This window comes from Serinus canaria, chromosome 8 (assembly GCF_022539315.1).
Source record: "Serinus canaria isolate serCan28SL12 chromosome 8, serCan2020, whole genome shotgun sequence".
In the NCBI taxonomy this organism is placed as follows: Eukaryota; Metazoa; Chordata; class Aves; order Passeriformes; family Fringillidae; genus Serinus; species Serinus canaria.
This window is the reverse complement of record NC_066322.1, coordinates 11,046,992-11,069,256: the sequence shown is the minus strand read 5'-3', so window position 1 is coordinate 11,069,256 and position 22,265 is coordinate 11,046,992. Positions and strand designations below refer to the sequence as shown.

General features: G+C 58.0%; 2 protein-coding genes across 5 annotated transcripts; both read left to right on the top strand.

Moving 5' to 3' along the window:
• The first annotated feature begins 1,574 nt into the window (after window positions 1-1,574).
• On the top strand, window positions 1,575-14,723 carry TIE1 (tyrosine kinase with immunoglobulin like and EGF like domains 1). Of its 3 annotated transcripts, none has more exons than XM_018912341.3 (23): window positions 1,575-2,192; window positions 2,660-2,947; window positions 6,297-6,407; window positions 6,515-6,670; window positions 6,761-6,892; window positions 7,206-7,346; window positions 7,551-7,679; window positions 8,062-8,207; window positions 8,351-8,495; window positions 8,731-8,889; window positions 9,063-9,200; window positions 9,300-9,590; window positions 10,630-10,920; window positions 11,462-11,775; window positions 11,877-12,087; window positions 12,240-12,350; window positions 12,454-12,644; window positions 12,771-12,884; window positions 13,049-13,119; window positions 13,372-13,412; window positions 13,536-13,632; window positions 13,882-13,981; window positions 14,137-14,723. In XM_018912341.3, the coding sequence occupies exons 1-23, from the start codon at window positions 2,147-2,149 to the stop codon at window positions 14,206-14,208; spliced, it is 3,495 nt and encodes a 1,164-aa protein (XP_018767886.1). In that variant the 5' UTR covers window positions 1,575-2,146; the 3' UTR covers window positions 14,209-14,723. The 3 variants fall into 3 exon arrangements, with proteins under 3 accessions (XP_018767886.1, XP_050833359.1, XP_009086877.1); XM_009088629.4 differs by having other exon boundaries at window positions 1,578-2,192; window positions 11,462-11,655; XM_050977402.1 differs by lacking the exon at window positions 7,551-7,679.
• Window positions 14,724-16,555: 1,832 nt separating this feature from the next.
• MPL (MPL proto-oncogene, thrombopoietin receptor) lies at window positions 16,556-22,259 on the top strand. Of its 2 annotated transcripts, none has more exons than XM_050977403.1 (12): window positions 16,556-16,709; window positions 18,796-18,925; window positions 19,266-19,441; window positions 19,637-19,890; window positions 19,967-20,123; window positions 20,289-20,418; window positions 20,681-20,853; window positions 20,957-21,099; window positions 21,242-21,401; window positions 21,569-21,656; window positions 21,775-21,862; window positions 21,949-22,259. In XM_050977403.1, exons 1-12 carry the CDS (start codon window positions 16,607-16,609, stop codon window positions 22,150-22,152), a joined length of 1,806 nt encoding a protein of 601 aa, XP_050833360.1. In that variant the 5' UTR covers window positions 16,556-16,606; the 3' UTR covers window positions 22,153-22,259. The 2 variants fall into 2 exon arrangements, with proteins under 2 accessions (XP_050833360.1, XP_050833361.1); XM_050977404.1 differs by having other exon boundaries at window positions 21,788-21,862; window positions 21,949-22,250.
• Window positions 22,260-22,265: the final 6 nt, after the last annotated feature.

Genomic DNA, 22,265 nt, shown 5'->3' with positions numbered 1-22,265 from the left:
AAAAAGCTGAGGATCATGAAGTCAGCAGATATTCAGGTACTTGGAGTGTCCTGTGGATTGGGCAATTGAAGTTTTCCATGTTGCAGGAGAGCAAGTGTGGAGAGCTGCTACTGCTCTGCTCAGCTGTACCTATCCCTCTAGTGCCTCCTCCAGAGACAGATAAACTGGAGTTGTAAGGTCCTGGCTGACCACAAAACTTCCCAGAAACTATCCTTCCTCCAGCCAAAGGAATCTGCACATATAGACAGCACAGCTCTTATCCAGGTGGTCCTAGAGAAAAACACAAGCAAACAAATCACATTGTGTCAGATTCCTCAGTGGATCCCTGAGATCTCCTGGGAATGGTCCGGTGCAGAGATGACCCTGTATGGCTCCCATTCCGTAAAAATTCTGTGTAAATAATCCCATGCTCAAACAGATCCTCCTGAAAGAGGGCATTTCACAGAGTGCACTCTGACTCGGGCTTCGTCTGATGTGCTCCCCCACAGCTGCAAGGGAAGCACAGAATGAGTTGCACATGTAAGCATGCAGTTCTGAACCTGAGTGGCCTCTATAGCCAGCTTCATTTTCCAGACAAAAGAGGGCAGCTGTACCTGGTATCCACCTTCTTCAGATCCTCTCCACCCCTCCTGCCGTGGGGTGGCCAGGCAGCTGCACTGTAGGAGCCCCTGCTCACTGCCATCCCTCCCTCAGCATGCCATGGGCACCGCGGCCCCAGAGCACTCTGTAAATAGTCGGAAGCGATGAATAGATTTCCCTTTCCTCTCCATGTGTGCTTTAGATTTTTGGCCGGATACAGCACGGGCCCAGGACACATCAAAACATGAGACTCACTCCCTGGCAGCCCTGGCTTTCACATTGCCTTTCACATGGGAACAGTTTGATTTGTGAAGCAGTGTGAGGTTTGGTGCATGAAGCTTATGGTGATTTCCTGGGGAACGCTTTTTGTTTGCCAGGCAAAGAGCCTGGAGCCTGCTGGTGGGTGGCACAGCCTCCATGCTGGTGAGAGGCACTCTGGGGCTGGGCTGCAGCAAGGCCATGCTGTGCTGTGCCCATGCCAGCACTGTGCATGGGAAAGCGCTCAGGGAAAGCCAGGCTTTCTCCTGCTTCCCCTTCCCCCCAGACATGTTTACCACAAACCACAGGGTTTTCTCCTGGGGCAGTGGCCATCTTCCCATGTGAGCTGGGCAGCTTGTTGGCACCCTGCCTCTGCTCCCACTCAGCCCCTCTGAAGCCGGACAGTGTCCCCGCAATGGGCCCCTGCAGGATGAGTCAAGCCCTGGCAAAGCACAGAGCCCGGGTGGGCCGTGCCCCGCACCCCTGAGCCCGGGTGGGCCGTGCCCCGCACCCCTGAGCCCGGGTGGGCCGTGCCCCGCACCCCGGCTCGTGGCGGCGAGAGGCTGAGGCGTCCCGAGGTGTGCGCGGCCTCAGCCTCGCCGCACGCCGCTCCCCGGGGGACAGCCTGTGCAGGGCTACTCCCGACGGCTCCTGGAGTCAGGGCCGTCTCCAAACAATGGGTGGAGAGCAGGAAACGCCGCATGGGAAACAGGATTTGGCTCCGCCGCCGCCAGCCAGCCACGGCCCCTTGGCCCCTTTCCTTTCCCTGCTCCAGAGAGCCCTTCCCACAGCCATCAGCCACGGGGCTGCACCGAGGGGATGGGGATGCCACTGCCCCGGCGGGCTGGGGCATGAGGCACTCTGAACATTGGACGAAAAGCAGGGTCGGGGCACCTCCTGCCTGGGCTAGGGGCTCAGCATGGTTCAGGGAACCCTGAGCACGCAGTCCTAGCCCTGGAGGGGTGGGCGGGTGCCTTTCCCTGGAAGAGCTGCCACCAGGCAGGGGAGCCCAGGGGCCCCTTGGCCAGCAAGCCCTGCTTCTGAGCAGCTGGCTGGCCACGGAGCCAGAGAAACAGGGGCATCTCTCAGTCCGTGTCCAGGCTGTGCACCACAGGAGGTGGTCCCAGCTGCCCTGGAAGTCAAGCAACAGCACGGCGAAGAGATGGGGGACACGGGCAGGGAGCAGCGGACCTGAGCTGCTGCTCACGTGGAGCTCCTAGGCAGCCACAGCCTCCAGCTCTGACCCTCGTAGCCAGGAAATGCTGGGGATTTTCTGACCTTTGCCAGATTTGGAACAAGCTCTAAGGACATGGGACTCCAGCTTTATCTTCTGCTTCTCTTCCCACATCTGGCAGGTAAATTGCTCCTTTTCATCTGTCTTAAGTGAGCAGCCCCTGCCTCAGGGTGGCTTGGTGGGAAGAGGCAGCTGTGGAAGCTCAGTGGCGCCATCGGAGCAGGGTTGGGAGGGAGGAAATGTCCCTTTGTGATCAGCCATTTGGAGCTCTCAGAGGCCCCTGGCTGCCTCTCTCTGACAATGGAGGAGAGGCACCCCAAGACCCCCATTCTTAAGCATGCTTGGCTCATGCTGGGGAGCTGATCCAGCTAGGGTCTCCAAAAGGAGAGCAGAAATGTGCACTGTGTCATCCCAATGTGTCTTCAATGCACCTTGCTTGCCCTAGCTGTGCCTTCTGGGCTGGGGGTGGCAAAAATGTCCTGGAAAGGGGGAGACATCTGGGTGACAGGCTCTGGCCCCGAAGCAAGGCAGGTGTGGCCATGCTCTTGCCCAGCTGTGATGCGCTCTTGTGCTCCCCCCTCACCCCAGGGGCCATCCTGGACATCACCCTGGTCGCCAATGTGCAGAGCCTGTCCCACTCCGACTTCTTCCTCTCCTGCGTCATGGGGGAGCACGACGTGAGCTACCTGCAGATCGAGCGGGAGAACAAGATCGTGATGACACACCCCAAAATGGGCTTCCAAAACTACCGCAACCGCAGCAACCAAGTCCAGGCCAGGGGCTTCTCCAAGGCTGACCTGGTGGGAATCCTCTACTGCCTGGGGCGCACCCCGACCGAGCAGGCCCAGGTGGTCTATGTGCACAACAGCCACAATGGTGAGTGGCTTTTGCGGGCAGCAGGAGGTCCCTGACTGCCAGTCGGGTGCACAAGGGACCTGCCTGCCCTGTGCTTCACAATCCCAGCACCAGGCAGGGTGGTGGGAGGACAGTGGTGACCCATAAGCTAGGTTTGGGGTCCACCAGCACTGGTGGCAGGGAGATGGGAAAGGAGGTGGAAGGGATGTTCAGCTGGAAGAGCATGGTCGAGCCCCATGGAGGAGCCATCTGTATTTATAATGGGGCTTGGGAGAATGGCAAGGTCCAAGAGGAAGTTGAGTGCCCTTGGAGGAGGCTGTGGGGTCTGGAAATCATTAACCAGAGCAGGGGGTAGCCCTTTGGAGCTGTGCCAGCCCATGCCTCCACCACAGGCTCAAGGGGAGGAGGTAGTGCTGGCGCAGATCTTTGGCAGCCTCCCCAGGTGCTCTACAAACACCATCCCGGGGCAGCACATCACCCTTCCAGCAGTGGGGCTTGCTGAGAGCCACTGCCAGACTGCACTGTAGCCAAGAGCAGTGCTGGGCTCGTCTCCCGCTCCTATTTTGGGCCATAAGAATCCAAAGGGCCTCCCTGGGCTGACCAGCAGCAGGGATACCACCTGGGGCAGCACGCTCCCACACTGCCCCTCCGACCTCCCCTCCCTGTGCTTGAGATTTTGCAAAACTATTAGGACTGAAATTTTCTGTGATATTTGTGTCAGGATGCTTTCTAGCTCTTTTTTAGAAAGTCTAGCTGAACCAATTGTCCTTGTGCTCAGACTAAGAGGAGGGGATACAGTTTCCCTGCCTGTGTTAAGACACTGCTTCAGCAAGGAGATCAAGTGTCTCCAAGCTGCGTTACAGAGGCTACTGGTGTGGCCTAAGCATCCCCCAGGGAGCAGGTCTCAGCTTTTGTCCTTGTAAAGAGGCTCAAGCTGAAAAATGGCAGTGGCTCTGTTGGAAACAGAGCTGGATTGTCTGAGCAAGCAGAGCGGCACTGAGGAATGGGGCAGAGGCTAATGGAGAGAGTGTGGGAGACATGACCAGCAGCATGGAGTGAGGAGCAAAGAGGGATTTCTGCACCCCCAGATGTCCTTGTTTATAAATCATGGATGGAGGTGATGGCTCTGAGGCTCCATCCTTGGGACAGTGCTTCCCATGGTGGGGTGTTCTCAGTCAGTCCCCACTCCTGGGTCCACTTAGCCAGGCTAATAAAATAGCGCTTTGGAGGAGCCCCTGTGGGAGTTACAAGTGCCAAAAAGGTGTCCTTTTCACAGGTTCCAAAGAAGCTTCTATTGCTCTGTTTAGAGGAGAAGTTAAAAAAATAAAGTAAGTGAAAAAATTACACGTTTGCAGGAGGGCTGGATACAGAAGCCACTGAAGGGGCTTGGTGTCTGCCATCTCTCCTGTTTAACCTGAGAGAACAACAAAGCAGGTCAGGGTGATTAAACAGTGGGTGGGGAGTGCTGTTAGAGGAAAGCTGGCAGCTCCCGAAAGGTCATGCATGGAGAAGAACTTAGGAAGTTTGATAAATTTTGGAAGAATTACTGAAAAAACAAAGTAAAGCAAACCAAAGAGATCCTGAGAAGCAATTTCAGAAGTGTTTAAATCTGTCAATAAACTATCTTTTACACTTTCCAGAGCAGAAAAACACCCAGAAAAACAACTGCAGAAAACCAACATTTTAAATTTTTTTGTATCTGTGTGTACAACAGAAAGGTTGGGAAATTTTGCTGGAGAATCTGTCTAAAATGCCACTGTTGTTAGCAGGAGACAGGTGATAAATAGCAGAATGGAGCAGCATGACATCACCAGGCTGGGTGTGCAGTGAGCAAGGCTGTGTTGCTGCCCTTGGGAAACCAGACTTTCCTAAAACTTCTGGGTAGGCAGTTACAGGTCTGAAAACTCAAGTCAGAACCTGGTAAATTAGCAGAAACTGTAATAAAGAGCAGAATATGTGGTGTTGTGGTCCCTGAGAAAGAGGCAGCTGGGTCTGCAGTGGTAGGGTCTCTGGGCTGGCAGCAGTGAGGATGCTGTGAAAAATTGATACTGTCTTCTCAAATTCCTGGAGAAAACTGGGAAAAATCCTTTTCAGAGGTTCTTTGAGATAAACTTGCACCCAGGGGGTGGCAGGAGTGATCTTTGCATGGGTAAATGACTAAAAAAGGGAGAGTAGGAATAGCAGTGGTTCTTGTCACACAAGGGAGTTCCCACTGGCATGGCATGAGGTCTTTGCGTGGACCTGTGTCACCAGCTGTGGGTGCAAAGAGCGGAACAAGCAGCCATGCTGGCTGCTCTCCCTGAGCTGCCTGGGGAGATGAAGAATGCACTACGGAGTGACAGAGAGGGGAGAGATGCAGCCTGGGAGGGCTTCAGTGATGGAGTGACAGGTAACTCAGCGTGCACAAATGCAAAGTGTTGTGTTTGGGGGTCCCCAGGGAATTGTTGCCTGAGAGTGAGGTGGATTGAAACAGAGTGAGGGTCATATCAGTGAGCCCACCACTGAGGGCTTCAAAGTCCATGGAAGAAAGATCCCAACTAGAGGGGTAGATGGGGAGGCGATTCTGGGAAATTACTGCCAAGTGTGACCTGCGGTGCCCTTCCCTGGGCGTCTGCGGCGTGTGCTGCTTCCTCCTGGTCCTTGGACTCAGAAGGGTATCACACAGGGCTGGATGTGTTTTAGCTCCAGCCCGGCGTGGCTCCTTTTAGTGTGTGCAAGCTGGAGTACTGCCAGGCTCCAAAAGCCAGCAGCCGCCTGTGTCCTCCTTTGTGTCTGTCCTGGCACGCCCAGGGCTTGGTTTCCCAGGCCTTAAGGTATTTATAGCCCTGTTTGTGCTCAGGCTGGGATCTAGCTGACTCACATTAATACTCCAGAAGTTCATTGCTGCTGCACACCCCAGCACCTGGGGAATCAGGAAGACAGCCATGACAGGGCTGCTGGTCCTGGGGGCTGGAGTGCAGCCTCCTGCACACTTAATTCCCCTCACTAGCCCTGCTTTCCCTGCCTGCAGCACTCCAAACCTCACCAGCAGGCGGGGTGCACCATGCACACTTGTTCCAGATGTCATCTCCCCAGACTGCTGCCACCAGTGTCCTGTGCAGATGGTGGGCTGGTCAGAGGGCAGGGTGCCAAATCCCATTCCGTTGTGTCTGCCTGAAGGTGCTGAAGGTGCTGGGAAGGGAGCCCTGTTCCTGCAGAGGCTTGGGGGTTCCTGGGTTCTACATGGAGTGGGCAGGGAGATGTGTCATGACATTCCAGCAGAAACATGCCAGGGTGTGTCCTGGTGTGACCGGGTGTCAGCACTGCCCTCGGGTGTGAGTGCCCTTGGGGGCTGAATGCTGTGCAATCTGTGCCTCTTCCTCCTCTGCAGCCCACCTCTTCCCAGTGAAGGCCACACAGTCTGTGAATGTTGCTGAGGTGGCCACCTTCTCTGCCAGGATCCTCAAGAGGAAGGAGACAGATGTTATGTGGAAAAGAAACGGCAAGTAGTTCCAAGAGCAGACACAGAGCTGGAGCTGCTCCCACCTGGTGCCTGGAACTAGCCCTGGGGGCATGGGAGGTCACAGATAACCCTCTGTCCCCTTGCAGGCACCTACTACCAAACCACAGACCGGGGCGAGGTGCAGGATGATCACGTTGTCCTGACACTCCCCAATGTCAGTGTCAGCGAAAACGGTGTCTACAGTGCCACATTCATGGGGGACAGCCCTCTGTGGAGTGCCTTCTACCGCCTCATCGTGAGAGGTGAGCAGGGCCCTGGCTGCCTGGGACTGGCGACAGCCGTACCCTGCCCTGCAGCAGGTGGTACTCTGGCCCCCTCTGCTCTCTCTGCAGCCTGCCCTGCCAAGAAATGGGGACCATCCTGTCAGAAGGACTGTCCCGACTGTCTGAACGGTGGCATCTGCCACGACCACGTTGGCGAATGCATCTGCCCTCCAGGGTTCATGGGCACCCGCTGTGAGAGAGGTGGGTTCGCCTGCCCAGCATTGGGTGCTGTGCCCAGGGCATATGTGAGGGCTCTCTTGCACCCCTAGACCTGAGCACTGTGTCTAGAAATGCCGTGTTCATCCCCATCTAGAAATGCCGTGTTCATCCCAGTGCCTCCCCACCCTCAGTGCCCTCTGTTTCTGGGCCAGGGCTGGACCACCCACATGTGTCCCACATCTCCTTGAGGTGGTGATAACAGGGCTTGGGGCACCCAAGCCAGCTCTGTGACACGCACAAGCAGTAAGTGCATGGATGAATGGTGGGTGAGGGCACACCATGCTTCTTTTTCCAGCCTGCCAGGAAGGCCAGTTTGGCCGCAACTGCCAGGAGACGTGCCAGAGAGCCCAGGGCTGCCGGGGGCTGAGCTTCTGCCTTCTGGACCCCTATGGCTGCTCCTGTGCCTCGGGCTGGAGTGGCTCCCGCTGCGACCAAGGTACAGGGACGTGGGTGTCCAATAGCTCTCACCCAGCTGGGCTTTTTCCAGGGCCTGGCTGCTCTCCAGCAGCACCTCTGCAACCCTCTCCACATCTGAGGGTCAGCACAGGCTGAGCAGTACTGCTGCCTGCATCAGCTGCTTGCTGTCTCTATGGTCCTGTGCCATGGCCAGGGGCAGCAGTGAGCTCTTCTCTTCCCACAGCCTGTCCCTCAGGATTTTATGGCCCTGACTGTGCCCTGGAGTGCACCTGCCAAAATGGAGGCAGCTGTAACCGCTTCAGTGGCTGTGTCTGCCCTGCAGGCTGGCATGGGCAGCACTGTGAGAAGTCAGGTGAGATTGGCACAGGGCTGTGGCAGGTTTCCATCCCCCACCCTCTAGTGGGCACTGGCTCCTTCCTCATCAGTAGCTGGGAGGGCCATTGGCTATTGGTCTTGCCAACTGGTTCAGCAGGACCCCTTGGCTGCGGAATTAGATCCAAGTCTGTAGAAACCAGGACGTTGCAAGGGCAACATCTGGTCTGGTATCCCAGCATTATCTGTGTTGAGAGTGTTGCTGAGCCCAGCATGTGGGTTGGGGATCAGGGCTGGACCACAGCATCCATCACCTTTCCCTTGGCACCACAGTCTGGCCGCATCTGGGTCCAGGAAAAGGTGTCAGGCTTTCTTGTAGGGGAGGAGCAGGGCCAGCTCTAATGTTGATTTCTGTCTACCAGACCGGTTCCCCCAGATCATCCATCTGGCCTCAGAGCTGGAGTTCAACCTGGGCTCAGAGCCCATCATCAGCTGCGTGGCCATTGGCAACCCACTGCCCACCAGGGACAGCGTGGAGCTGCGCAAGGCTGATGGCACTGTGCTCAAGGTACTGCCCTGTACCCTTGCCCCACCACCATCTCCATGTTGACAGCTCCCTCAAGAATACCTGCAGCTTCTGGGCAGCTTCTGACTCATGGGGGCTGAGGCAGGGGCAGAGTGGAGGGGCTGACAGCACCTTCTGTGCCACAGGTCATTAAAACCATCATCGAGCCGAAGCAAATCACCTGCGAATTCGAGGCGCGGCACCTGACAAAGGCGGACACGGGGCTCTGGGAGTGCCGGGTCTCCACGACCGGGGGCCACGACAGCCGGAAAGTCAAAGTCAATATCCGAGGTGAGGAAAGTGTGGTGTCATTAGCACAACAAGCCACGGTTGCTGCGGGAGGCTGTCAGCATGGTGGGGCAATACCACCCCTGCACCTGACTGGGTGCCTCCCATCGTGGGCTACAGTGCCAGCAGGTTTGGGTGATTTTAAAAGACTTTCCTGACAAAGCTGAAAGGAGCCAAGAGGTGGCAGATGCCTTGTTGCTCCCAGTCCCAGCAGTGGTATTCCCTTCTTCCCCCCTAGTGCCACCAGTGCCCTTGAGTGCCCCCCGGCTGTTGGCCAAGCAGAGTCGCCAGCTCGTGGTGTCACCTGTGGACAGCTTCTCTGGGGACGGACCCATCACCTCCATCAAGCTCTTCTACAAGCCCAAGGATGACAATTCTGCATGGTCATCCATTGTGGGTATGTGTCTGAAGGGCTGGGGAACACAGTTAGAACCTGTGTGTGGCAGGTGTAGTCTGGGGTGGGCAGATGTCTCCATATCAGGCCCCCTGTGGTGATGCTGAGGAGGATGTCAGTGGCAGGGCAGACTGTGGATGATGGGCATGGATTTGACATGTTTTCTTGGCCAACAGTCGACAACAGCGAGAACATCACCCTCATGAACCTCCGGCCAGTCACCGCCTACATTGTCAAGGCGCAGCTGAGCCGGCCAGGGGCTGGTGGGGAGGGCAGCAAGGGTCCCGAAGCCATCATGGTGACTGACTGCCTTGGTGAGCCTCCATCTCCTTGACCCTGACCCTGCACAGAACAGAGCTTTAAAGGTCTCACAGCTGATGCGTCGTGAGATTTTGCTGCCTTTTTGTTTGCAGAGCCCACAGTCAAACCTGTGATCGAAGGCTGGTCCATAGAAGAGAAAAATATGCTTCATGTCAACTGGAAGTTGCCAAGCAACCATGAGCCAGCACATGGGTTCATTGTCCACCTCTTTGACTCTGCAAGGCGGTTGGTCTCTGAGAAAAACGTCACGTCCATCTCTGTGCTCTCTGCCCGCATCGGGGACTTGGAGTTTAACAAGGAGTACAGGCTGGAGGTGCTGGTGTACCACTGCACCAGCCTGGGGCCACCCTCTGATCCCTATAAGGTCATGATCAACAGTAAAGGTGGGTCCAGTGGAATGCTGGGAACTCTTAACAGGGAATTACAATGATAAATCAGTTATAATTGTAACAGCAACCATCCCCAGGTCTGGCTGCTCCTTATCCCGTCTCTGATAGAACATGAACAGCTGTTTGGGGAAAATTGGCCCTCCTTTCCTCTCTAGACCCTGCAGTCTCCAGCACCAAGGAGCTGAGAAACATCCTAAGCTGAATGTGACATTCAGGTCATCATGAGTGATGCTCACAAACAGATCTGTTCTCTACACCCTTGCTCAAACCCTGATGGACCTGTCTATACTTGCAGCCTTTACAATAGCAACTGTAGCCTGTAGCAACTAGTTCCTCTATGTAATTATACTCTGCATGAAAAAATATTTCCCTTTGGTTTGCTTTAACCCTGCTGCCAGGTAATTTTGCTGCATGGTCACTAGGGCCTGGGGAGCCCTGCAGTCCCACCTGTGGGCACACACACACTCAGCTTCTGAAGTAGGTGGAAGACCATGCAGAGATGGAGCACCAGCCTGACCAACCTTTCTGGCAACCAAGGGGAAAGGCATACATGAGGACTTGGGGGGGGGGGCTTGGCACCATATGGTACACACTGAAAGGACTGATAGACATCAGGCTTGAGGGATGACAGGTTTTCTCTGGTCTCTTCTTGTAAGAGCTTTGTATGATTTTGAAATTTAGGGTTAGGGATGTGGGCAGGCAGGAGGGGCTCAGAGGAGGTGGTGGGCAGGCAGTATGTGATGGAGACCTGAAGAAATAAAATGTCACAAGAGCTAGTCAATACACTAGACCTCATTTAGACCTCAGATGGTGTGGCTGGAACATTTGGGAGTACAGTCCTGCTTCACTGTGGTACATGGAGAGCACCTCCACCTCCTCCAAGCAGGGGTCAGGGGTACCTGAAGATCCCTCAAAGCTGACCTGGCTCTGGTTGCCACTGCCATCCACAGGGTTCAATCCTAACATCAGCACTGAGCCCCGTCAGCACAAGGAGCCCTGTTCTGGGTCTGACACTCTTCTCTCTTGGTCCCAGGGCCCTCCTCCCCGCAGTTGCTCTCGGCAGAGCCTGTGTCCGACACTGCGGTCAGGCTCTCCTGGCAGGTGCCCGAGTACCCCAACGGGGGCATCACCAAGTACATCGTGGAGCTGCAGCAGGTGGGGGGCACCAGTGAACCCCAGTGGATTGACACTGACAGCGGCGCCGAGACCACCAAGATTGTTGGGGGCCTCAATTCCAGCACCAGCTACCAGTTTCGTGTCCGTGCCAATTCCCATGTGCCAGGGGAATGGAGCCTGCCTGTGAAAACCAAGACCCTCGGGGATGGTGAGAGGAGTGTCCCAGCAGGCAGGGGACTCACAGCTCTGCTGCAGCTTGGGCTCAGATTCTGGTCACCAAAGAAGGATTGGAGCGCTTGTGACCTCTGAGCGTGGCTCTGAAGCAGTAGCCCAAGACCAAAACTCTTGGTGTCTTAAAAAAACCTGCTCCTCCTAGTCCTACAGGGGCAGGGGTGGCATGATGACATCATGGCACCTACAGAGTGACTCTGCCTTGGGCAGCAGGGGATGTGAATCAAGGGGCTGGGGGAGCAGAGCAGAGTCAGCATGTGAGGAGATCACAGCTTGACCCAAAGCTGGTTGGAGGTCCATAAACCAGTGGTTCAGTGTCAGGAGGGGAAAGTATCACAGTGGGCTGTGATACTTTCCCCTCTGTGCCACTGTGGCACCGGGAGCTCAGGATATGGTTATGGCATCTTCATTGGGGATCTTGGTGCTGGGAGAGGGCTGCTGTCATGGTGGTTGGCCACTAGTGCAGGCCAGGCAGGGCTTGATCATGGACCACAACCCTCCATTCCTCCTTTTGGCAGGAGTGCTGAGCGTGCCGCCCAGCCTGGGCAGCCAGAGCACTGAGCAGGCGGGAACAGACCAGCAGCTGCTCTTGGCCATTGTTGGCTCTGTGTCCGTCACTTGCTTCACCATCCTCTTTGCTCTCCTGGCACTTTTCCTCATCAAGAAGAATTTTTTCCACCGGCGCCGCACCTTTACGTACCAGTCTGGCTCGGTGAGTGCCGCCTGCCCCGCCAGGACCGTGTCCCCTGCTCCCCAGGTCCCAGCCCGATCCAGGTCACGTTCCATAGCCTCCAGTCCGGATGCAGCCAGACCTCACTTCCACACGGAGAGGGTGCGGAGCCCACCCTTGCCCATGACTCCTGTCCTGCTGGGACTGCCGCATGGGCAGGCAGGTGCCCGGTGCCTCTAACCTCACCTGCTTCCATCTGCCAGGGGGAAGAGACCATCCTACAGTTCAACTCGGGGACCCTCACCCTGACACGCCGGCCCAAGCCGCAGCCTGAGCCCCTCAGCTACCCCATCCTGGAGTGGGAAGACATCAAGTTTGAGGATATGATCGGGGAGGGCAATTTTGGGCAGGTAATCAGGGCCATGATCAAAAAGGACGGCCTGAAAATGAATGCAGCCATCAAGATGCTGAAAGGTGAGTGCTGGGGGAGGCAGGCAGGGTGGGCTGACTGCTGCAGCTGTGTCCTGGGCCATGCTTGTGCTGGGGAGCATCAGGAGTCTTTTGCAGGGAAGCAGAGGAAAGGCCCCTGTTGTAGCCTGAGGTGTTCATCCCTTCTTTGCTTCCAGAATTTGCTTCAGAGAATGACCATCGGGACTTTGCCGGGGAGCTGGAGGTGCTGTGCAAACTGGGCCATCACCCCAACATCATCAACTTGCTGGGTGCCTGTGAGAACAAGGGTGAGGGCTGTCCCATTCTACCCTGCCCCACAACCTCTGCCCAGCTCTCTATTCCTTTTTGCTGGGGAGAGCCCCAGTAGCCCAACCTCCTCCTACCCCCCAGGCTACCTGTACATCGCCATTGAGTATGCTCCATATGGAAACCTCCTCGACTTCCTCCGCAAAAGCCGAGTCTTGGAGACAGACCCAGCCTTTGCCAAGGAGCACGGCACTGCCTCCACCCTCACATCCCAGCAGCTCCTCCAGTTTGCTTCGGACGTGGCCAAGGGGATGCAGTACCTGAGTGAGAAGCAGGTACATCTCAGCAAGCCCCTCAGATCACCCTCTCCCTGAGGCCTGGGGGTTCCCCATCGGGGCATGAGGTCCCTGGGGCCAGCAGAAGGGACCACGTAGCTCCTGCTAACTGCTCTTTCCTTTCAGTTCATTCACAGGGACCTGGCAGCAAGAAACATTCTGGTGGGAGAAAACCTGGCCTCCAAAATTGCCGACTTTGGCCTCTCCAGAGGGGAGGAGGTCTATGTGAAGAAGACAATGGTGAGCCAGGAGTGAAACATCCCCATGGGGCCTGCACCAGTGTGGTGGGCAGGATGCCCAACGTCAATGTGACCAACCCACCATGGCAGGACTGGCTGGATCACAGCTGTCTTCCACCCAGGAGGGACCCCTCCAGCCCTGATGGTGGCTCTCTCTTTCCACAGGGCCGTTTGCCAGTTCGCTGGATGGCCATCGAGTCCCTCAACTACAGTGTGTACACCACCAAGAGCGATGTGTAAGTGCTGCAGGCGGGGGCACCAGGCTGGGGCATGGCTGCGGCTGCCTCCACTCCTCTCTGGTGCAGTCACAGAGGCAATGCTATTGCTCTGGGTGCTGCAAGGGCAGGAGGTGATGCTGGTGCATCTTCCTGAGGAGCTTGTGGCTCAGCCCAAGCCCTGGCTGCCTGTTCCACCCTGGGCTTTGCCCTGTGCCCATCAGCAGGGCACAGCTGGGCACTCTGTCACAGCCTCGGCTGGTCCCCTTTCAGGTGGTCATTCGGTGTCCTGCTCTGGGAGATTGTCAGCTTGGGTAAGCCTCTTCCCTGTCCCCTGCCTTCACTCAGGTCCCTGTAGGTCTGGTTATCCTGGGGCCCTGGGGGGGAACACCCTAGGGACTGTCACCTCCTCAGCCCCTGGGTGTCTCTGGCTGTAGGGGGGACACCGTACTGCGGGATGACGTGCGCCGAGCTCTATGAGAAGCTGCCCCAGGGATACCGCATGGAGAAGCCACGTAACTGCGACGACGAGGTGTAAGTGGACAGAGCCTCGGCTGGTGGTGGCACCCACGTAACCCCACTGTCCCACAGGGCTCACGCCAACTTTCAGTAGCTTCTGCCTGGTTGCCTCTGCATTGTGGCTGAGGAATGGGCTGGGGTTCCACACCTAAACACCTTTCCTTGGCTTTAGTTTCCTGCCTGCTTCCCCCATCCCCCGCAAGGAGCTTTTCTGTCCCCTCTCCTTCTGTGCGCACTGAGCCGCCCACGACTCTCCGCCCCCAGGTACGAGCTGATGCGGCAGTGCTGGCGCGACCGCCCCTACGAGCGCCCTCCCTTCGCCCAGATCTCCATGCAGCTCATCCGCATGCTGGAGGCCAGGAAGGTGAGTGGTAGCGGCAGAACCATGGGGGTTAACCCCACCATCACTTTTTGGGTGCAGGGAGACAACAGGGCACAGTATCCATGTGGGTACTAGTGGGGACAGGAGGTAGATGTGGACATGCTCACAACTGGCTCCTAACTGGAGTTCCCCCACAGGCCTACGTGAACATGGCCCTGTTTGAGAACTTCACCTACGCAGGGATTGATGCCACCGCTGAGGAGGCATGAGGCTGCGCTGGCCCCAGCCTGCTGGAACAGTGCTGTGGGGACAAGGGGCTGCTCGTCCTCTCCAGGGCCAAGCAGCCAAATGGCAGTGCCCCTTCCCAAGAGCGCCTTCCCTGTAGCAGGACTGTGCCATCCCCTCCCTGGCATGGTGCCAGCCACTTACAGCACCCACACTGCTGGGACACGTTGGGGTGGCCCCCAAGGACAAGCAGCAGCAGGGTGCTGGCAGCAGGGTGCTGGCAGCAGAGGGCCTCCGTCAGGAGCCAGGGTACTGCCTAAGCCCATGGACACACATGCCTAAACTTTGGGGCAAGAGGAGGAAGCAGCAATACAGCTGCAGCCCTCAGCATGCTCTGGGCCTGAAGTGGTGCCAGGGGTTGTGAGCAACACTGCTGGCATGGGATGGGGCCACCCTGGCGGGTGCAAAATGACAATGTTGGCTGTGCACAGCCTCCAGCTCTGTAGTGGCCCTTCAGAGATGTCGGCTCTGCCTTATGGACAATAAAGATCATGCAACAGCTGGGTCCAGAGGAGTGTTGGTGGGGACCCACCTCTGCCCCGCTGACAGCACTGGGGAACAGCATGTGGGGCCCCAGTGATCTGCTGCTGTGGTGGGCACTCCTCAGAATCCTGTTCCCACTGGGGTCCTGTGATAATCCCCAGGAATGTCCCAGCATTCCCAGAAAAGTCCTGGGTCTCATGGCACAGAGATGGGTTTTCTTAGGATCCAACTGGGATCTTTTCCCACACACACAATTTAAGACTTGGTCTTGTCCCCAAACGGATATAGAGAACAGACTATGTCCTTCCTATGCACAGCTGCCTCTTGCATGCTTAAAAATTGCTCCTGCAACTTCCCCTCAGCTGGCTGGTCTTTAAAGGGATGGCCCTGCTCCTCCAGCTGGGTCCTGTGGAACTGTGCAACTCCACACCCTTCCGACCCTGGCCAGCTGGCACCTCCCAGCACTGTGCCGAGCTACCAGGTAACTTCCCAATCTGGCAATGTGAGGCTGTGTTTGACCAGCCTGCTCCAACTTGTGCTGCCAGGATGAGCCTCACGTGCCCGTTCCTCAAGGGTCACCTGGGCTCTGCCCTGACCCTCCTGGAGGAGCTCCAGTCCCAGTCTTCAGTCCCTCACCTGCACTGCTGCTGTTTGTTATCCCAAGAGTGGTTGGGTTTCACCTCTGCTGGCTTCAGCTCGCTCAGCCCTGGACATGCCATCCAGATCTCTGTCTATCCATCTTCTGCAGTCCCATGAGAAGCAAGAGTGGCTCCTGCAGAGCCTGGTATCCCTGCTGGAGACAGGGACATTTGCATTGTCCAGAAGGACAATGGACAAGTGTCTTTTATGCCCAGAAGGTCTCTGAACCCTGTCAATACCATTCTGATTTTCCATTCTGGCCTCCAGTGCTCTTTCTTGTGAACTGCAGCTGTTAGTGAGCAGCTGCTCTGCCACATCCCTGAAGTTCACAGTGAATCAATGATGGGAACTGGCCCTCACGCCACTTCTTCTGCACCCCCTCTGCTCCCAGCTGGGAACAGTGTCTGGGGCAGTGTCACCAGTCCTGCTCACACCTAGGTCTTTGCCTTTTTTGACAAAATTTGTCTGTGGCAATTTGTTGTCTGTGGCAAAATTTGTTGGGGCTGGCATTGCTCTCCCTTCAGTGCCTCTAGTGCTGTCCTCAGCTGCTGGGCTTGAAGAAGCAAACCTGGCCTTGGTGCACAGGGGACACATGTGCAAGTGGCTCCTTGTACCCTTAGCTGTGCAATAGTGCTGTGCCCTGGCAGGGTGGGAGACCCTCCAGCACCAGAAGTAATGGACTGGCAGGAGGTTGAGCATGACTGTGGGACCTCATGTGGTGGCCCTGATCCTGCACCACCTCCACTAGCACCTCTGAGGGCTTTGCCCCCTGTGCCTGCAGCTCTGCTCCCAGCACAGCCAGAGACGGTGCTGCTGGCAGAGCAGACCTGGAGTACACCGGTGCCAGGCGACACAGGACACAGTGGAGGCAGATCAGCTGTGCCATATCCCATGCTCCCATGTGGCAGCAGCCCCAACAGCCTGCCCTGCCCCACACAGGGGCCTCCCTAGTTTCTCGGGGGTTGTTTTTCTTCCTACCCCATCCTCCCAGCATGCCAATAGCCACAAGGGCAGGACATGCCGCCTATCTGATAGGAGCAGTCTCTTGGCACTGTGGCCGGCGGCAGAGGGGCTGTGGCCTTGTGGTTTCAGGCACAGGGAAGTGCTGGTGATGGGGCGGGGGGAGCCCCCAGCCAGGCTTCCTGAGCTGCACAGCCACCACTTCCCAGATAAAGGTATTGCCTGGAGGAGCCACAGCAGCTCCCAGGACACTGGAAGGGACGAGTGCGGCACGTGTGGCTCCGGCACACAGGTTGCAGGATGGCAGCCTGCCTGTGCCAGGGCTGGCAGCTCTCACTGCTCCCTGCCATCCTGCTCAGTCTCCGCAGCCCACCGTCAGCCCCTGAGCCAGTGACATCCCAAGGTAGGTCCTTGGGGCTATTTTCTCCCCCAAAGGATGGGCCAGAGAGGAGCTAGAATGCCAGGTGTGGGCAACGAGCACCTCACAGAAGCCAAAATCTATGGGATTGGGAAGGGGGCATTCCAGGAGGGTGTGCAGGAAGTGTTCAGGGTGAGCAATGGAGCATGCTTCTCACCTGTGGGACACCCTGAGATGCTTGGAGTAAAGGAACATCCATGCTCTCTGCAAGCAGAGCTTGACTGCCTATGGGTTTCCCCTGAGGATGGCAGCCTGCTGCTCCCAGTCCTGCTCAGTTAGCAGAGGGGCTCCTCACTCATCAGAAGTTCTCAGAGCTATGACATGATGAGGGTTTGAACAAGACTCAAGTTAACATCTGATAGTACACCTCTGCACCACGGGAAATGCAATGGCACCTCTAGGCTAACCCCAGTGCTCCTGCACCAGCCTTGCTGTCATGATCTTACTGTCCTGCTGGACATCCTCATCTTAGCTGATAGCTGGCCCCAGCTGATAGCTGCACCTGCCAGAGCCGCTCCCCAACTTTGTTTCATTTCAGAATGAAATTATGCATTCTTTAACTGCCTCTTTAGCCCCTTTAGAACTTTCTGTAACCCCATAAATAGCATTAATTGAATAAAACCCTGTTGATCTCCTGCTTGTCTCTCCAGCCCCACTCCAGGTCTCTGGCAAGAACAGAATTGGGAGCACATTTTGAGTCACCCCCATAGGGGCAGTGGAACGAGGGTCAGGGTTGGACTCTGCCCACAGCCTCTGCAAAATCATTGTGCCTTGAGCCCTCCACCAGCTTGGCAGCACTGCCCAAGCATGGCTGGTGTGGGCTGCAGAGCTGGGCAGCTGCCCTTCCTAAGAAATGGGCTGTGCTCAGCAAAGATGCTCTGATAGCCCACAGGACCAGGGTGGGCTCCCACTTATGCCATGGGTCCCTGTGCCACCGAGCTGCTGGGACCTGGCCACTTCATCTCCTGGTGCTCGGAGCTGGGTGAGGTCATGGATCCAGCATGAGGCCTGGGGTGGGATAATGGGGGCAAAAAGAGAAGAACAAGTGGGGAGGCTGTGGCAGAGGTGGGAAGGCATGGGGAAGAAGGCAACACAGGGCTAGGAAATGAGGAGCAGGGCTGGGGGTGTCAGGGCAAGAGAAGGGACAAGGTGAGCAAAAGGACACCAAGAAGGTGGCAAGAATATTTGGGAACAGTGACTTATTCTTTGCCCAGGGTGGGCTCAACTGGCAGTGCAGGGCTGTGTAGCAGAGAATGGATACACTCAGCAAATGCAGCAGACATTGGCAGTGGGCTTGTGGGGTCCCAAACATGGGGACAACCCCTGGGGAAGGCAGCAAATGCCAGTAGGAAGAGGAGAAGGAAGAGGGCTGGAGCAGGCCAAAGGGCAGAGGGAGTGCGGGGAGAAGGGACTGCTGAAGCAATGCTGGGGACAGCAAGACCATGCCTGTGCATCACACATCTGCACCTTGGGGCTGTCCCCTCTTCCACGACAACAAGGGCAAACACCATATGTCAGCAGAGCTACCAGTGCTTCAGACAGAGGTCCTGCAGGGTATGATGCTGCAGTTTGTCTGCGTAATGACAAGGAGCACAGCTTACTGAGGGGGACAGACATGCCCCCAGGGCAGGGGTTTGGGCATCCCCCCTGCTCAGGACCACATGCTCCCACACCAGCCCCCAGGCCCTTTCTCTTTCCCTGGGGTGCTGCTCCTCCTTATCTCACTTCCGCGCACCTTCCGGCATGAGCAGGGCAGGGGTGCTTCCCCCTGATCGCTGGGCCCTGAGCTCCCCTCTGACCGCAGGGCTATTTCGGGACGTTTGTTTGTCCTCAAGGACCTCGTGTACCGAGGAGGGGGCGTGGTGGTGCTAGGGGGAGCCCTGCACCAGCCAGGACCCCAGTGCAAGCCAGCAGCCAGCATGGGTGCCACGTCCCTTCCCAGTATGCCAAGCTGGTGGAGAGCACCTGTGCCACAGCCATGCTCAGGCTGCCCCGCATGCCTGAGGTGGAAGCAGGTGAGATGGGGACAGGTTTGTGCCCAGGGACTCCTTCATGGCCACACTCCTCCCAGACGCTGCACTGCTAGCAGGCGTGTCCGAGGACATCCTCTGTTTCTCCCGCTCCTTCGAGGACCTCACCTGCTTCTGGGACGAGGAGGAGACAACAACTGGGAATGGCCACTTCTACTACTGGTACAGCAGGTAGGAGATGGTGGGGACACAGTCCAGCCTCCTCGTTGCTGCACAGAGAACAGCAGGGTCAGGATGTCACAGCAATCTGGGCCATCCCAGTGGCTCCAAGCTGCAAGGAGAGATGGACAGCCCACAGAAGTTATACAGCAGCCACTGCACACCCTGCAGCAGGGGTGGGGCCTTGGCTGTCCCTCAGTCTTATGGGGATGGTGCCCTGCAGTGGATTATGGCACCGGAAAGGACCTGGTGACACCGAGGTCTCGGTGCTGTGACCCACATTGCCTCTCCTCAAGCTTGGCCCAATGCAGGAGGTGTGAGGTGCTGCAAGACCCTGCTCTCCGTTCCTCAGGGAAGTGCCCAGAGCGTGCATGGTCTCCACATGGCACCGTGGGGCTGGAGGGAAGCGACATGTGTGCGTCTTCCCCAGCCAGGACGTGCGGCTCTTCACCCAGCTCCACCTCCGTGTCCTGGATGCCACCACAAACCACACAAAGTATTGGCGGGAGCTCAGCGTGGATGCAGTGGGTGAGTCCCTTTCACTGGGAAATGCCTCTCTGAGTACCTTGACCTTTGTCCTGCCATGGGGGCTGGCAACATCCTGAGCCATGCATGCGCAGAGGCAGCCTGGGGGGACACTTTCACATGTCCCCCAGCAGGACCAGGCATTGCCTGGACCGGGGCTGCTGCAGGAGGACAAACACCCTGGCATGTTCTGTGCAGGTCTCATTGCTCCTCCAGCAAACATCTCAGCCCGCTGGGCTGGGGCTGCGGGGCAGCTCTACGTGTCGTGGCAGCCACCACTTGCTGACTTCCCGAACTTCTTCCTCTACGAGGTGCAGTGCTGCCCTACCAGCTCCCCAGGGATGCCCTGCAGCACCACATTGAATCCCGACGGGCAGCACCCTGGGGACCCTTCCATTCAGTCAATTGTCAGCACCCACACACCCAGGGCAGCCTCCCCGGCACTGGGGCAGGTACACAGAGGGGTCAGGGATGGGCAGGAGGGTATGGGGCCGGCAGTTGCTCCTCAGCTTGGCCCCTCTCCTGCAGAGGCTGGTCCAGGCCAACACTTGGGTGGTGCTCCGGGACCTGCGGCCAGGGGTGAGGTACCACATCCAGGTGCGCAGCAAGCCCGACGGTACCTCCATGGACGGTGTCTGGGGGCCCTGGTCGCAGGCACTGCCTGCTGAGACACCTCACTCCTCCGGTGAGCAACCACCCCCGCTGCAGGGGTGCTGACAGGAACAGCAGGGAGGCACCCACGCCTGGGGCTGCAGGGGGTGGGGTCCTGTTGTAGGCGAGGTGCGACTCCCAAGTTTTGGGGGGCCGAGGGGAAGCAGCCCCCTCCCTGCCCTGACTCTCCCCTGCCCAGGAGACATCGGGCTGTGCTGCAGTACTCCCGACCTGCAGCAGGTGCGCTGTGAGTGGAGCCGGGACCCTGCAGAGCCCCACAGCTCCCACCAGCTCTTCTACCGACCACCTCCAAGTGGGGCTGGCACAAGGTAAAGGGCATGGCAGGCAGATGGCGCTCAGGCAGGCACATCCCAGGGACCACTGGTCCTGCTGTGTCCCAATATCCCACACTGGGCCCCTTGTCCATGCCCTGCTCTGTCCTGCCCTACCACCACCAATCTCATACCACCTCTCCTGGCCACATTGCACCTCTGACGACAAGCAGCAGTAGCTTTCCTGGGCAAGTGCAAGAAGAATGCTGGCTGTCGGTGTGCTTTGGTGGGACTGACTGTCTCCCCACTACTCCCACAGGGAAGATGCATGGCAACAGTGCAAGGAAGTGAGCAGGGGGGCACAGGGCACCTATGCCTGCACCTTCCAGCCCAAGGCTGGCAGTGCCATCTCTGTCCTGGTGAATGTCACCAGGACCCACATGCTGCCCACACTCAGCTACTTCAAGGAGCCCTTTTGGCTGCACCAGGCTGGTGAGTTCCAGTGCCACCATAGCCCCTGCCTGGCTCACAGGGGACAAAGTGTCCCATGTCCCGTTTCACAGGAGCGACACATGCCTGTCCCCAACACCAACAGTGCTCACAGATGCCCCACAGCTTGTGCAGGCAACAGTGTCGCAGGGCCGGCTGAGCCTGCAGTGGCTGCCGCCCCTCGAGCTGTTGGCAGAGCAGCTGGACTACCAGGTCCGCTATGCCATGGAGAACAGCCATGACTGGAAGGTAAGGCCTGTCCAGGACACCCCGAGCAGCGCTGCCCACCTCTGCTGCTGACACATGGCAGGCGCTGGGTCGGGCAAACCGGGACCTGCACCTTGGTGCCACCCGACAGCAGCCATGCCTCCAGCTCGGCTCTGCCCCGCAGGTCCTGCAGGTTCCACGAGCAGCTAGGAAAGAAGTCCTGGACCTGCGGCCAGGGTCCCGCTACCACGCGCAGGTGCGGGCCCGGCCCAGCGGGCCGTGGTACCAGGGCAGCTGGAGCGCCTGGTCCAGACCTGTTGTGGTTGATGCCATGGCTGATGCGGGTAAGGGACAGGGCTGGAGGCTGCGGCCACAGGAGCCACACGGCTGACGGCAAGAGACGGAAAGTGCTGGACATGGGGTGGGGAGCAGTGGGCAGGGTGCTGCGAAGGGCTCAGAGGTGGGGGGGTCTGGGAAGGGCTACAGATCCGGCGTTCCTCCTCCGATGCAGGCTGGCTCATCCCCAGTGTGACGGTGGTGCCGCTGCTCTTCTCAGCAGTGCTCCTGGGGCTGCGGTGCACCTTCCCCTCCCTCTACAGGTAAAGGGCTGTGCCGGGGCCAGGCGGGGGATCCAGCACCACGCCTGGGCACCTTGCACAGGGCATTAGGATACCCCAAGTCTGAGGGTACCTTCGATGCCCCTTCCTCCATACCCAGTAATGTGAAGCAGAAACTGTGGCCGCCCGTTCCGGACCTGCACCGTGCTCTGGGCAGCTTCCTCCAGGAAAGCAGCAAGCACGGCCAGGTGAGGGGGTGAGGCTGGGCGGCTCAGCTGTCCCCGGGGACAGCTCGAAGGGCACCACCTACCGCGTCCACTCCGTGTCCCCCCAGGCCAGCGCCTTCGACAAGCAGCCGCCAGAGGAGGCCGTCCTGCCCTGCCTGCTGGAGGTGCTGCCCGGGCCGCGGCGCGAGTCGGGCCCGCCGCCGGAGCACGCTGTGGGCCGCCGGTCCAGCACCGACATCGCCAACCAGTCCTACCTGCTCATGAACGGCTGGGAGCCGCGGGGAGCCACGGCCGCCCCCACCCCGCCATAAACTCCATAAACTCTGGTGCCTCCCCAAGCACCCGCCTGGTCCCTCCTTCGCCGCCCCGCCCCCGGCCCGGATCGCCCCGCCCCAGCAAGAACGCCCCGGTCCCGTCCCCCACT

What these genes read in the sequence shown, in the direction of transcription:
- MPL (XM_050977403.1), top strand. Translation starts at nt 16,607, where the DNA reads ATGGCAGCCTGCCTGTGCCAGGGCTGGCAGCTCTCACTGCTCCCTGCC. An exon ending in CCTCCCCGGCACTGGGGCAG is followed by an intron (nt 19,891 to 19,966) that starts GTACACAGAGGG and finishes CCTCTCCTGCAG; the next exon opens with AGGCTGGTCCAGGCCAACAC. An exon ending in TGATGCCATGGCTGATGCGG is followed by an intron (nt 21,402 to 21,568) that starts GTAAGGGACAGG and finishes CCTCCGATGCAG; the next exon opens with GCTGGCTCATCCCCAGTGTG.
- TIE1 (XM_018912341.3), top strand. Translation starts at nt 2,147, where the DNA reads ATGGGACTCCAGCTTTATCTTCTGCTTCTCTTCCCACATCTGGCAG. An exon ending in CTACCGCCTCATCGTGAGAG is followed by an intron (nt 6,671 to 6,760) that starts GTGAGCAGGGCC and finishes CTCTCTCTGCAG; the next exon opens with CCTGCCCTGCCAAGAAATGG. An exon ending in AACCAAGACCCTCGGGGATG is followed by an intron (nt 10,921 to 11,461) that starts GTGAGAGGAGTG and finishes TCCTTTTGGCAG; the next exon opens with GAGTGCTGAGCGTGCCGCCC.